General features: G+C 42.6%; 1 protein-coding gene across 5 annotated transcripts in view; it reads right to left on the bottom strand.

Annotated features, from left to right (window-relative positions):
* ankrd13b (ankyrin repeat domain 13B) overlaps positions 1-14,622 on the bottom strand; it is a 46,180-nt gene that overhangs the window by 13,283 nt on the left and 18,275 nt on the right. For 2 of the 5 annotated variants that reach the window (XM_086260931.1, XM_086260933.1), the window contains 7 exons: positions 7,082-7,217; positions 6,008-6,132; positions 5,054-5,102; positions 4,673-4,816; positions 3,636-3,876; positions 1,048-1,114; positions 223-304 (listed from right to left, as the gene is read on the bottom strand). In XM_086260931.1, coding sequence (XP_086117057.1) covers positions 223-304; positions 1,048-1,114; positions 3,636-3,876; positions 4,673-4,816; positions 5,054-5,102; positions 6,008-6,132; positions 7,082-7,217 — 844 coding nt within the window. The other 3 variants (XM_086260934.1, XM_086260935.1, XM_086260930.1) reach the window with 3 other exon arrangements.

Here is a 14,622-nt window from a genome sequence, read left to right as displayed (position 1 = left end):
GAAAATGAGACGGAGCCACCGAGAGAACTTTACGGGCTGTTAGCCGCAGCCTCGGGGTGATCTCATCGAGCTCAGGTGAGAGGGATTAGTCATCGGTGACTCTTCTATCGGACGTGTTTCGGCACTTGGACTGCGGGTTACAACGGCGCGGAGGACGTAATGGAGAGATTCAGCTGTAGGGGAACAAAAAAGGCGTGACGACATCCTGATGAAGTGACTTACCTTTTATCTTGTTCTTGTTCTGGTCTGACAGATGGTCGGTTCTGGTCCTGGTAATCAGCTCAACATTGGATGCTGCATACACCTGAAAGAGGAAGACACATAACTCCTTTTTTCTGTTCACGCACACTTTACCACCTCATAGCTGTAGCAATAATTCCAAAAACAACTTGTCACCATACAAGCTATAAAGCAAAACCAAAACCCTTAAAGCCGCGATTTTTGTGCACCCTAGTTGCTAGTCTGCAGTCCGACTAGTCCACAGCAAAATGCAGGAATTCCTCAACAGTGACCATAAAAATCAGGCGCTGATTAAATATTGAGCAGGCTGCTGATACTGAGTTTACACTGACTACACACGACTGAAATAAAGAACTAAAAGCTTCCAGGGGTAGAGCAGTTCTGTATGCGTTGTCTGTTTATGTTTGCGACTCTAAATCAATGAAGCAGAAAATAGACAGCAGTATTTTACAGTAGAGCCCATCTGAAGGGCTTTTAAACCCACCGGTGACAGATGGCCCGGTAGTCTGACACTTGCCACCCATTGATCCCTCGAGGGGGACAAAGAAAACAAATGGGGTAAAGGTAACATGGTAATGTATTTTTTTTTTTTTTACTTGATTTGAGAGGCCATCTGGTCTTTTAGGTGCTGCTGAATCTTGATCGATGGGTTTTTTTTAAAGCATGAAACAACTCTGGATTTTATTCATTCAGGAAATGAAATCCTTCAAGTTAAGTGAACTTTCATGGAATATCAAACTGAATATCAAATATCAAACGGTGGCTGGGCTTTCTCTGGACAGTGCGAGAGATAAGCGAGCCGCTTACCTTTGCTTCATATCCATTCACCGTCTCGGTCTTCTCGCTCCTCCATCCCAGGATGCCCGTCTTGTTCCTGCAACACAGTTTCAGCACATCCCAGGTCATCTCTCTCACGTCTCAAAGCCATAATAAAGCAAGTTCGGTTCCATCTAAGCTCAAGGACACAGTACCCAGGAGAGCTTCCTCTCCTGGGTACTGTGAGAGGAGAGGAAGCTCAAAAAAACCAAGTTTTCTCACAAGAGGAATCCTGAAGACGCTGGCCTTGTTTGTCACCAGTGAAGACGAGCAGTTCAGTGTGCAATTAGCAAACCTGCCAGAAGTCAGCGAGCAATATTGCATCTTCGTGATTTATTCGTGCCACTAAATTCCTCAAAGCTCAAAAACTCACTTTTCAAGGCTGGTTAATCCAATCATTTCAGCTCTTAAGTTTATTAGTGAAACAATATCAGATTTATTTATTTTTTTATTTTATCAGTGACATTTGGGAGAATTCTCCTAAGGGTTGTTACTCAAAAAGCTGTCACGCCTGTCTCCCATCCTACTTTGTTTAGATTTTCGTCAACAACAACTGTACGGGCTGTTTGGAAATTTGCTCCTCTGTGGATAAGCTGTTATAATTATCAAAAGATTTAGTTTAATGGAAAATACTGGCAATCTCACAAGCCTGAACTGTACTTTGCAAAATGTTAGCATGCTAAATAGTATAAACAAGGCCAGAACTACTAAAAAAACAAACTAGCATTGTTCTGTTTAAGTGATACATCACAGACTAACTTGCAGCCTGTTGCATTTTTGTAAATGATTGTTGGCCAAACAGACCCCAAGAGGACCGGCGCTAAACACGAATGCAAACGACTGCCAAGGCATACGATAATCTTCCATCCACTTCTCAAGGTAGTTTATCTTATATATACACCGAAGTAACGGAAAAATATGTCTTTCAAGCTAATATACACTACAGTCCTTTTATGTCCCTTGGCAAGTGGCACATGAATTTGTCTCAATCAGGGAAAGTCTGTAGCCTAAGCATACCGTTTCCTCTGCTAGCCAGCTGTCAAGGTCCTTGTCATGGGTTCCCAAAACTTTGAATCCAACTTTTAAAACAGTAAAACTGCAGCGCTGTATTTTTTGTGTGCAAAGTTGCGTAGAGACGTAATAACTCCAGAGCTTTGAGGTGTCCCTGTCTAGGATGCTTGACGAAGCGGTTTGCTGTAAAGCATCCCAAATACATTACTGGACAGGAATGCTGACGGAGCAAAATGCACAGAGGTGACACCGAGGTGCAAGTCTGACAGTGAGATAATTACCCCACCCCAACCTCTCCTCGCTCAATTCTTGGAGTCATTCGTCTCTCTGCCTTCTTTCTCACTTTTAATCTGTTAACATTCACTTCCTGCCGCCGCTGCCTTTCCATCACTCGCCTATCTATCACCGTCTTCCTCTTTTTCCCCTCCTTCCACAAAAAAAGATCAAATATCTCTTTCTTCTGGCTTCTGTATTGTGCTTTCCCGCCCACAGCCTTGCTACCCGTTCATCTTTCCCTCCATTTTTCTTATTGTGTGCCTTCCCCTCATACCTCCACGTCCCAGCGTTAGTTCTGTCCCTCGCTCTCATTCCTTTTTTGTTTCATCTCTTTACATTTTCTCTTCTCCATCCCTCTCTGTCCAAACAAAACTCCCTCTTCCGTTACCCCCGTCCTTTCCTCATCAGTCTTATCTCTCCAACCAACCAGAATAGGATGAATTTTGTCCTCCATGACCCCCCCTGCCTCCCGCCTGCTCGGTCCACTCTTCTCTCCACCTTATGTCCGGCCTGTCTCTTGTCCAAGTCTTTTTGTCTTTTCCCACCACTGCATTTTACTTGTTTTACAGGCGCCCCAGCTCGATTCAGGCAGCCAGAAGCTAATTTGTTCCTTCACATCAAGCGTAGTCCTGCAAATTTATTTGGGCACTTTTTGCCTTTTGAGGTTACACAGAGACAGAAAGGATGAAGAAGCGAGTAGTTAAATTAAAATACAATGATTACTATTGACCCAGTGTGACTGCAACTGGATTACAAGACAGCTGCTGCTATTTGAACATTGTTTTTACTTCTTTCAAAAGCTCTACAGTCTTACTTTAAACTACAGCGGGATTTTAGAATAACTATTTTAATGCACCTTTTTGATAGGAACACATTCCCAGATTTTTGGATACAATATTCCAAAAATATGTGCTCTTCAATGAAATTTAACAGTTTGTTCTATGCGACTTTTTCTTGTGTCCATTTCCTCCCACTGCTGCAGCTTTGGTTTGTATTTTCCTACACTTTGTGAAATGCATTTTGACAGCCACCAGAGAACGTGCCTGAACTCGTTCCACTCAGCTGTGGGTTGCAGTGTAGGAGGCAGCAACAGAGAAACACTGACAGAAATTCAACTCTAACAACAAAAGAGTGATTTTTCTCCACTGGGGAAAAAACAAAACAAAGCAAAAAAAAAAAAAGAACAGCAGATTAATGGAGCAAGTCCTGTGGCTGAGCTAAAGCTATTTATTAGCTTTGATTTTTCACATCCTGTATATTTTTGTTCAGTACATAGCAGTATTTTTTCTGACCTCTCGAACGCGATGTTGCGGGTGTCCAGCTGCGTGGTCACCACTGGGGCAGACAGCCGGGCCGCTACCTGCTCGTCAGTGGGCTGCATTACTCCCAGAAGGCCCAACCCAGCTGTGGTGCTGCTGCAGGCACCACCCTTCCCCCTGCCCGGCGAGAGCGCTGTGAGGGATGACACGCACAAGGTCTCACGGAACACCAGCTGCCTGTCGTGGTCGACCTCCATCACCTCTGCGCTGGAGTCTGAGAGAAAGACAGGGAGAGAAGGGAAGAGAAAAGTTGAGAGCTTTTCAGTGAGGTGAGAAAGTCCACAAATCTGTGATGCTTAGACAGACAGACAGACAGACAGACAGATACCTGCCTGATACCAAGTCAATACAGGGCCAGTATTGCTGATACCAATATCAATACTGATACTTATAACTTATAAAGGGAGCTCATGAAGGGGAGACCAGTGTGTCATGATTTATGAGCTAAATCATCATCAACAGTTCAGTGAGCTACGTACTGAACTTGGAGGATAGAAATAAGTATCAATCCTACTGTGCTACATACCATTACCAACGCTGGTAAACACACGATGGATTATTGGATCGATCCCCCATCTCTACTTCCCACTACGGGAGATTTAAAGGATACATATTGGAGATAAATTTAGGAAACACAGTTATCGTCTTGGTTTATGAGAATCATTTGAAATCAATACCAGCTTCATGCCTTTGTCATCAATAAAGCCACAGGAAGCAGCGAGTTGGCTTAGCTTAGCACAAAAACAGGAGGAAACAGCTAGCTTTGCGCTCTACTCATTTTGATATTAAACCGTGTTTGTTTCACTTGTGCAAATAATTCTCAGCAAAAACGCAACGAAAGAAAAATGCTAATTGAATTGTGCTTTTGTTGTTCTCACGTCGCCCAGTTTCATCTGTCTTTCACCTCCATTTTTAAATATCAGCACTAGTCAGTGTGGTTTTCTTTGAATGCATTTTGACACACTGCGTGCACCTCACACAGAGCGAGCCAGTCGAGCTCAAACTCTCACCCTGTCCCTTGAAAATGAAGCTCCGGTTTCCTCTCTGCCAGGTCATCTGTTCAAATCCCATCAGGGTGGTGTCAACACGGAGACACTGACCACTCTTCCAAACTCTGTATGTGTCACTGGGGCAGATGCGAGACACCAGGGGCACTAAGGACGAATACAGACACTCTTTGACTCAAACCATGCTGAGCTAGGTCTCAGTTTTCTTTTTTGCATTTGAATTTTTTAAATTTAAGCCATTCTAACCTACACATAGAATACAAATGCTTTTCTGACATGCAACTGAAAACAGGTGTCTTTAGCCTAAGAGGCAGATAAAATTAATAGATCTGACTGGTTGGTACTGGCTTTTACTGGATCACTGGACACAAGGACTGGACTCACCCCAGCTGGTAAACTCCCATTTCATCTCCACATAGAAGTCTTGGGCCTGCTTAGGGTGGAGGAGGAGAGCAGAGACAGACAGAGAAAGGAATAAAAATGAGAAAACACTGAGCATCGATAAAGAGGAAGATACGGAGGGAGAGTTGTGGAGAGTGATGAAGTTAAAGATTAACAGACAGAGGGAGGAGAATACCGATGTGCAGGAGGAGAGAAAAAAAGAAGTAAAGCAAATAAATGCAGCAGGGATGTCTGTGCCAAAGATGATGGGACTGGAAACTGGAAATGTCTGCATATGTGTGTGTGTGTGTGTGTTAATAATAGAAGTGATGGATGGAGGGATGGAGAGGACAATAATGTGGGTGAGAGCAGCGGCAGATGAAGAAGGATGAGATGTGTGTAACGCTCGCGGGTTCGTGTGCGAGTGCATTTGAGTGCCAGTGCTCCTTGCTGTTTTCACAGTGTGAGGGTGTTGTGTGTATCAGGGTGCCGGCAGGAGCAGATACACAGGAAGTCAGACAGTTTGGAGGCACATCCCTGCATCGCTGTCACTGTTTTGTGCAACAGCTCCAACACAATCTGCTGCTGCAGGCTTCTAACCATTAACCTCCTGTACGGGCAGCCTCGGCATGTCCATCACTGCTTTTTTGCCTTCAAACAGGGCAATCCTGAGGTCCTTAGGGAACAGCTATGAGTCAGATTAGAGGGAGAGAGCGCTTTGCAACATGGAGACATATCCTTTGAGTGTATCGCCCTTGTTAAAGAAAGCTATTAATACCTTCAGAAAGGATCTCGTGGGAAAAGCAAATTTGCATGTAAATTTGAAAAAGACTTATTTACATTTCAAATGCATTTATAGCTTCCATATTTATCACCCACATGGCTTGCACACTTATTTCATGAACCTGTGCACTACAGCGCGTGTGTGTGCTTATGGGTGCTTGTGTGAAATCGCACTTGGCGCAGTCGCTCCAGCAGGACGGGGATGCCCGCCAGTCTCTTGGCAGTCCTCTGGTAGTCACGGTAACGAAGCACGAGACGCACCAGCTCCGGATCTCTGGTACTCACCGCCTCCTGAAGAACTGAGAGGGAGAGTAAAACAGAACCAGTCACTCAGGCTTCATCTAAAATTTATGTACATGAACAATTTAAAGGGGGCAGCGAGAACTGCCAAAACTGAAGTGGGCCAAAGGAGAAGCTGGAACCACCAATTACTGCGTCTCACCCATCATTGATCAGCTGTCCTTACACTTGAACAGCACACTTTGTGAGTTGAACTATCACACACACGCTATATTATCTGGTGTGTGTATTTGTGTGACATTTTAAAGATGCAACAATCACACAGGCATGATGCTTGTTTGGTTAGCGTGCTGATATAACGTCTTCCTTTGTTTCACACAGCCAGGCAAATAATGCAATGGAGAACTGCTCTTGGTAGCATTAGTTTCACATTTACAACTAGAAGAGCAGCTCTATTTTCTGGCCTAATGTAAAAAAAAAAAGAAGAAGCAGTTTTACTAGTGTGGTATGCGTGAAACTTACTCTTGACAGGGCTACCACTGTGAGGGTAAGTGAGCAGGTAAAGGTAAACAAAATATATGGACTCAGTATTTTTCAACTATTGATTCATTGAAATAACTTAGATTCAGTGCACTGCACTTAAATCATCAACGTCAGGGGAGAAAAGCCACAAAAAAGAGAGGAGATGACAGCAAAAACAAGAAACTTAAGGTGAGATCATATTTTGGGCACAAATGGAAAAATAAAAGTTACAAAAAAGAACTGATTTCAAACTCCATTATCTTCCCACTGCAAGAGCACAAAACCAAATTTTAAATGTGCCAGCAGAGATGAGATTTTGGTTTTCATTTTCCAAACAAAAAAGGTGTACAAAGATGTACGATAAAATGTATTATAAGGTCACTAAGTTTCCAAAATGTACCACCACCCTCCAGATACAGCTTATGCATGCTGTGCACTGCTCGCATTACCACAAATAAACTCCACACAGCATGTGCACTCACTCACCTGTCCATCCGTTGCGGTTCTCCTTGCTAACGTCAGCGCCGTGCTGCAGCAGGACCCTGGCGCAGTCCAGGTGGCCCAGCGTGACAGCGAGGTGAAGAGGAGTACGACCGCGAGGGTCCAGAGACTCTAAATCGGTCTGGATGCAAAAATAGAAGGCGGAGGAAGATGTTAAAATCCTAAATGTATAAATTAAGAAGGATCTATTTGAGTAGGAATTGGGATTACTTGTGTATCAATGTAATGCTCTTGTGGCTCAGATAGAGGAGTGGCAACAGAAAAACATATAATAGAGACACAACTGTGCCGGTAGCAGCAGAAAGATGCGGGGAGAGACAGGTGCTAATTGATCTGTCACCACTCCTACATGGCTGGGCACTACACTTCTGTACTCCACTTATTTTCTGGGCTGGATGTGTTGGGTTTGGGTAAACATAGTGTACTACCTGCTTTGTTAAACAGGCCTCTGGACACACAAACACAGCCACAAACACACGTATCACACAACATTTTATGTGTTATACTGTCTGCTGCTCCTGAACACTTGAAAAATAAAGTTTCAGAGAGTGTTCCAGTATGAGTCTTGGTGAAAAAAAAAAACATGTGGGCAGGTAACAGAAATAAGCGTCTCTTTTCAACCTGCTGTGCAATTAAGCAAAAATATATAACCTACAGCCTCTTTGTCACTAAAAATACACTTTTTTTTTCTTAGTAAGCTTTTACAGCTTGAGGCTACACTTCAGCTCTCAGCTCTCCACTCTGAATTTAGAAGCATGTCAACAAGGCCTCATTAGGCAGCCATACTACATTAGTGTTAATCTTTTCACATCAATCATACCAGTGCTTTGATACAGAAAATTAAAAGGCAGGAGGCTTTTAAAGCCCTCAAATGTGAAAAGTGTGGTAGAAAGCAACTGCCAGTTTTAGATGCTCACAAGGCTAGCTCGCTGCAGCCTCTGCTATTTGGTACAGCTTTCAAACAAACAAATAAAGTGTTCCTGGAGTAAGAAGTAGGAAGTGTTACCTGCTTTATCAAGTCCCGAAACAAGCCTTGTGCCTAAATACACCCATCTGTGTTCCGGGTGATAGGTTATTTACATCACTTCTCCTTCCCCTTTGGCTTAATCATTTTTTCCCTGCCTCCTTTGACTCAATCTGCCTCTCTTCTATCATTTTGTCTTTCAGACTGTCATTTGTTCAGCCCACCTCCTCCCCATCTTCTCATGCTGGCCATCCTCGTACAAGTCTTGACCACCAGAATCTAGACTCTATACTTTGATAAATCATGTTCAGTTCTTCCAAATGAGCTCTGCCTTTGAAATAATAATACAGGGACAGTGGCGCAGCTGCCCCTCTGTTGGTCTTCCTTGGTCTCTTGTGTTCTGGGGGCCTCTGGATGTCTGGAGTTTTGATCTCCTCCACACCTGCTTCACGCCCTGGAGGACGGGGCTGTGGCCCCCCCACACCCTCTAGCAGATCATTACATGAAGGAACCTTTTAAAAAAAACAAGCGCGTCCATGCTCACAGGTGTACACACGGGTGATCACACCCACAAACTACACCCTTTTTGGCTCCTACCTCAAAGCACACTGTGTTCTGTTGATCTTATGTGCTGCACAATAATGTTTAACATTTAGTATTTACTGTCATATTCCCATATATCATTGTGATGTTGTTTATTCTATTACTCTTGTTCTCTTCTGCTTGCTTTCTTTTTTCTTTCTCAGCAGGTGATCCAGGTGATTGATATATGCATTTTTTTTCTCTGCCCGTTCTGTTGGTTTTTGTCTTTTGCCCTTCTCCCCCGTCCCTCTTCTCAGCTGTTTCTCTTTCCCTCTTTCTTTCTCCCCTTCTTTCCCCCAGTCAAGTCTGTCCCGTATTCAGTAAGTGAAAATAAAATAAACAATAAAAGGTGAATCAAATGGACCATTACGGCAAGGCTGGGATGGTCAGTTTGGTAAAGTAAATCCGTTGGGCATCTTTCTTTGCCTTTAGACAACAATTCTGATGGCAAAAGAGCCAAACGGGACAGGCCGCCAAAAAAAAAAAAAAAAAAAAAAAAATAATAATAATAATAATAATAAAAAAATCCCCACACATTTATGGCTTTCTTGACAAGTGTTAGGAGTAGAAAAGGTTACCCCTCAGCCTCCTGGAAGATGGTATCAGTTTAAAAATCCTTCATCGCTTTGTTCTCAAGTTTTAGCATTCACAAGATTTTCAGAATACTCGACCTCTGACCTTGGGGTCAAGGTCAGAGGTCAACTAGATGTGAAAAAACATTTAAATTAACTAAAATAAAAATAAAAAACAGAGTTTTGAAACAAAAAAATGAAAAGAGTTTGTGAACTTGAAAAAGTAATATGCTTAGTTTTAATATTTGTTAGTTTGGTAAAAGTAGCTACTACTCTGTGAGTAGATCGGGGTTGCCATTACTTATCTTTTGATAATGTGTGTGTGCTGGAGGTACACTAACAGGCCTGTCTAGGGGTATAAATGACATTAAGTAATAATAATAATAATAATAATAATAATAATAATAATAATACATTTTATTTAAATAGCGCCTTTCAAAGCACCCAAGGACACTGTACAACAGATAAAAACTGGAAATATACACAATGATAAAAATAGAAGATAAAAGTTAAAACATACAGAAATTTAAGAATAGGCAATTTTAAACAGATGAGTTTTGAGGGTGGACTTAAAAAGAGAGAATGAACTAATATTTCTGAGGTCCAGGGGTAGGGAATTCCAAAGTCGAGGGGCAGAGCAGCTAAAGGCCCTCCCTCCCATTGTGATCAGACGAGCAGAGGGAACAGAGAGAGAAAGAGAAGATGAAGATCTGAGGCAGCGGGATGGGAGCTTCATCTGTAATAAGTCAGAGAGGTACGGTGGAGAGAGAGAATGAATAGCCTTGAATGTATACAGAATTATTTTAAAATGGATGCGAAATTTGACCGGGAGCCAGTGAAGTTGCTTCAGGATTGGGGAGATGTGGTGGGTAGAAGAAGTCCTAGTAATAATACGGGCAGCAGAGTTCTGGACACGTTGGAGCTTGTTGATAGATTTTTGTGTAAGGCCAAATAATAATGAGTTGCAGTAGTCAATTCTGGAGATAACAAGATTATGGATGAGAATGGCAGTGGCGTGAGGTGTGAGGAAGGGGCGGAGGCGATTAATGTTACGGAGTTGGAAATATGCTGCACGTGTAATATTGTTGATATGTGAGTTAAAGGATAATGTGCTATCGAGAATGACACCCAAGCTTTTCACAGAGGGAGAGATAGGGACCAGCGAGTTATTGATGGTGAGAGAGAAATTGTTAATTCTGGATAGCAGTCGTTTAGTGCCAACCAGAAGAAGTTCCGATTTATTGCTGTTGAGTTTAAGAAAGTTGGAGGAGAACCAAGAATTAAGTTCAGCTAGACAGAGGATGAGGGAGGGTGGAGGAAGAGTAGAGTCAGGTTTGGTAGAGAGATAGAGCTGGGTGTCATCGGCGTAGCAGTGGAACTGAATATTATATTTACGAAAAATATGTCCGAGTGGAAGAAGGTAGATGATGAAAAGAAGGGGCCCGAGGACAGATCCCTGGGGCACCCCAGTGGATAAAGGAGAAAGCTGAGAAGTGAAGGATTTTAATTGAATGAACTGAGTGCGGTCAGATAGGTATGATTTAAACCAGGCTAGTGGAGTGTGAGAGAGACCAATAGAAGCTAATCTGCTAAGGAGAATGGGATGAGAGATGGTGTCAAAAGCTGCACTCAGATCAAGAAGGATAAGGATGGAGAGGAGACCAGAATCAGCTGCTATAAGAAGGTCGTTTGTTATTTTTATAAGAGCAGTTTCAGTGCTATGTAGAGGACGAAAGCCAGACTGGAACTGTTCGTAAAGGTTATTATCAGTTAGGTGAAGATGGACTTATGAATCAACTATTTTTTCAAGGATTTTTGAGAGAAATGGTAGATTGGAGATAGGACGAAAATTATTAAAGTTGTTGGGATCTAGACCAGTTTTTTTCAGAATTGGGGTAATAGCAGCAACTTTGAAGGAAGCAGGAACAGTTCCAGTGGTGAGTGAAGAGTGAATAATAGCAGATATGAGGGGAAGGAGAGGGAGTAAGCAGGCTTTGACGAGGACAGTGGGGATAGGATCGAGCTGGCAGGTAGAAGGCTTTGATTTATGGATGAGATCAGCAATATCAGCTAAGGATGGAAGTTGAAAAACAGAGAGGAAGTGAGAAGGGGGAGAAGTTAGGACAGAGAAGCTACATTGAGCATTAGGGTCCAGGTCTAAGTGTATTTTATGAATTTTATCAATAAAGAATAACATTAGAGCATCACAGAAGTTAGATGAATAGAGATGAGTGTATCATAATCCTGGTTTGTTGCTTGCAGCTGTAAGTAGGAGTCTTTCCTCTGAGTTTACTAAAAGCTGCAGCCTCTCAGTGTTACCTACAGGGTTTAGTATTTCCCACTGTTAAATATTTGCACATAATTTGCAAACGTGGAACATCCCACAGTGGTAAATCCCAAAGTTTTTATTTATCCACTTATTTATTTTTTACACCCAGGAAGGTAAGCTGTCACAAACACAGAGTTTTACATTTATATCTACTGCTCTGGAGGAAACTGTCCGTCCCTCTCATAGAACATCCCCCTTTTTTCTTACAGTGTTACTCCTTCAGCAGTTTTTACCGCACTGATCTTAGATCTGCCACCTAATTAAACAGAGCTGCTGATGCCCCATTTATCCACGGCCTTGGCAGATCCAAGGTCAGTTCAGGCAGTCTGCTGTGAGCTTGAATTTTAATTAAGGATTACTCTTGGACGTAAGAGCAGCATGTCTTGGAATCAGCACTTTCATAAAGACATTAAAGAGGCTATGAAAAAAAATCTTTCCAGGAATTAAAAAAAAAAAAATAGTGAGTGTTGTTGTTATGGTGTAATTATATGTAATAGTAATACTGTGACGCTGTGCAGATCAAACCTAGGATAGTTCAAGACACTTACTAATCTAGAGCAGTGGAAAGAGTAAATGTGTTCAAGGAAATTTTTTGAGCAATGAATGAGGAAGCTGCCATTGATACTGCACTTGATGGATGATGTCCGAATAGAATATGACCCAAAGGAAGTCCAACACAGTCTAACTGCAGTTTCTGAGAAACGCACACTGTGAGCTTAGATGGGAAGTCAGTGGTTACATTAGCAATCAGTTACTGCGGCTCTCTGTTTGTCCTATTTGCAAGGGAAATGAAGAAAACCTGCAAACACAAATGTGGAGGGGCGGGGGAGATAGCAAGAGACACAAAGTCGCCAACAAGTAAAAAAAAAAAAGACAAGTGTAATTACATGCTTTTAAAATGTTTTTGTTATGTGCTGGATTGAGTTTAGTAAAGCATAACTCAATAATAAGAATATGATACCATGGCTTCAGCCTGTTAATGGGTGGTCTATCTGCGCGATCTCTACATCTTTGCTTAACAGCTCTATGCGCTCTCCACAGCTCTTCCAAAAGCAACTCAGTAGAGAAAGAGTGGGAGATAAAGAGAAGGACACAAATAACGTGGGCAGAGAAATTTCTGTAGCAAGAGAAAGCCTGTCGGCAAAACTTTAACTAAGACAGGGGAGGACAGGGAGCAGGCTGAAGAGAAAGAAAGAGTAATGACGGCTCTCGCGAGTTACGGTGACACCAAACGAAGACGCGGGAGGAGGTGAGGACTGGAGAACAGGAGGGGAACGAGCGTTTGGAGGGAGACAACAACATGAGGGAGTCCCTCAGGAGCTGTGTAGGCTGGAGAATATAGGGAGCGTGCGAGGGGTGGATTATTACAGAAAAACATGGCGGAAAAAAGAGAGCAGTCAGCTTTGTTTTTGCGTGTGCTGAATAACGAACTGTGCATCATGCAAATGCAGCCATTTTCCATGCCGTGCATCTGTGTGCATGTCGAGCACAAGCACGGTGTTATGGGAAACTGTAGAGAGCTCGTGCAGCATAAACATGAAGAGCAGTCAAAGTCACAGAACGGTCTGAAGTCAGGCTTCTGTCATGTAAACACAAAGAAGAAAGAGAAACAAAATAAAAGATGATTTGTGTGAAAACCAACCTCCTAAAATGGATTTTTTTTTCTTTTTTTGAAAGAAACCACACATATTTTTGTGAGCACATAAAATAGACAAAAAGTCAGAGACAAGAACCAGATGATGTTAGAGAAAATGAGATAAATGAAAGAAGGGAAGGGGGGTGGGGGCTACTAACGTCTTCATTTTGTTTTCATAAGACCCTTTTACTGTCTCACACCTGCTCTCCCTTTAAGTGTCCCTGTGTAATTTTGGTGATTATCAGTTTAAGCTTATTTTATAGCTCTACTTGATTTAATTTACTCTGGATACAACAGCTGAACAACAGCTGAAATGCAGCACAGAGGCAGAAAGAGAGACCAAGGGAGAGACGTGGGGGAGAAAGAAAGGGTGCTAATAAGGGAGAGGATAAACTGAAACATTTGGCAAGGTGGAAGGTGACAGAAACAGTGGTAAATAAAGTCAGGGAAGGATGCCAGTGGGGGTGATTACAGGCGAACAGGGGAATTTAGAAAGAGACAGGTCAGAGAGTGCAGGATGCAGCCAAAAAGCAGTGCACACAATACATAATAGGATTACAGAGAAACAGCAGGACAAAGCGCTGAACTTTCATGTAGATAATTCCTTTCTCCTAAGAGAGAAGAAGAATATATGCCCCTTAAGGCAATTTTGGCAGCCAAAGATAAGTTGGCCAAAGCCTCTGCTTTTGGCTGACACACACAGACGCACATTGGAGTGTCTCTAGCTCCTCCTCCAGGTGGCGGATACACATGAGGGTGGTCTACTCAAGGCTATTTGGGCTGAGCCCTTCCAGGCCCCATGGGTAAAGGCTCAGGCACCAGGCTCACGCTGACCAACCACTCCTCCAAGTGTCTGTGCCATGATGAGGCTCTTATGCTCTGTGCCTCGATTCTTTTCCCCTAATAGAGGCCATCAGAATAGCAACTCACCTAGTTTTTCTTGGAGGTCCTGGGGTAGACCCAGGGCAGGTTAAAGAGATTACACCACTTGGCTGGATTGGATGGATGGATGGGTATATGTCCCCCTGTATATTGTCATTGGTCACCCATGCTGCTAAACTGATTTGTGGGACAAAGAATTGAACTGAATTGAATTGAATTAAATTGAACTGAATTGGATAGATGGATAGGTGGATATGAAACTACACTCGAGCGCCCTCCTTTCCATTTGTTTTCCTATAGCACTTCTCTGTAATGCATTATACTAGGCACACAGTATTATGTGCAAAACCCATTATGTTGGTAATTGGAAGTCAGTCTGAGTGAGCGTGACAAATCCCTGCAATCAGAGCACATCAGCCTCTTAGTGTTTAATAGTTAGCCTTATTGTTATTTTTGCACCTTATAAGTTAAGACTGAGAGCATAATAAACTTGCTGCCACACACATATTCTCACCAAAGGGTTTCTCTGCATCTTTCTAAAAGCCAAACATATATTTAAAA

The sequence above is a fragment of the Aulonocara sp. 'chitande type north' Nkhata Bay genome, linkage group LG14 (genome assembly GCF_057382095.1).
Source record: "Aulonocara sp. 'chitande type north' Nkhata Bay isolate Kocher_YH1m ecotype deep benthic linkage group LG14, A_spYH_male_GT1.1, whole genome shotgun sequence".
Classification (NCBI taxonomy): domain Eukaryota; kingdom Metazoa; phylum Chordata; class Actinopteri; order Cichliformes; family Cichlidae; genus Aulonocara; species Aulonocara sp. 'chitande type north' Nkhata Bay.
The sequence above is the reverse complement of the archived record's forward strand: the minus strand, read 5'-3'. Positions and strand labels throughout refer to the sequence as shown.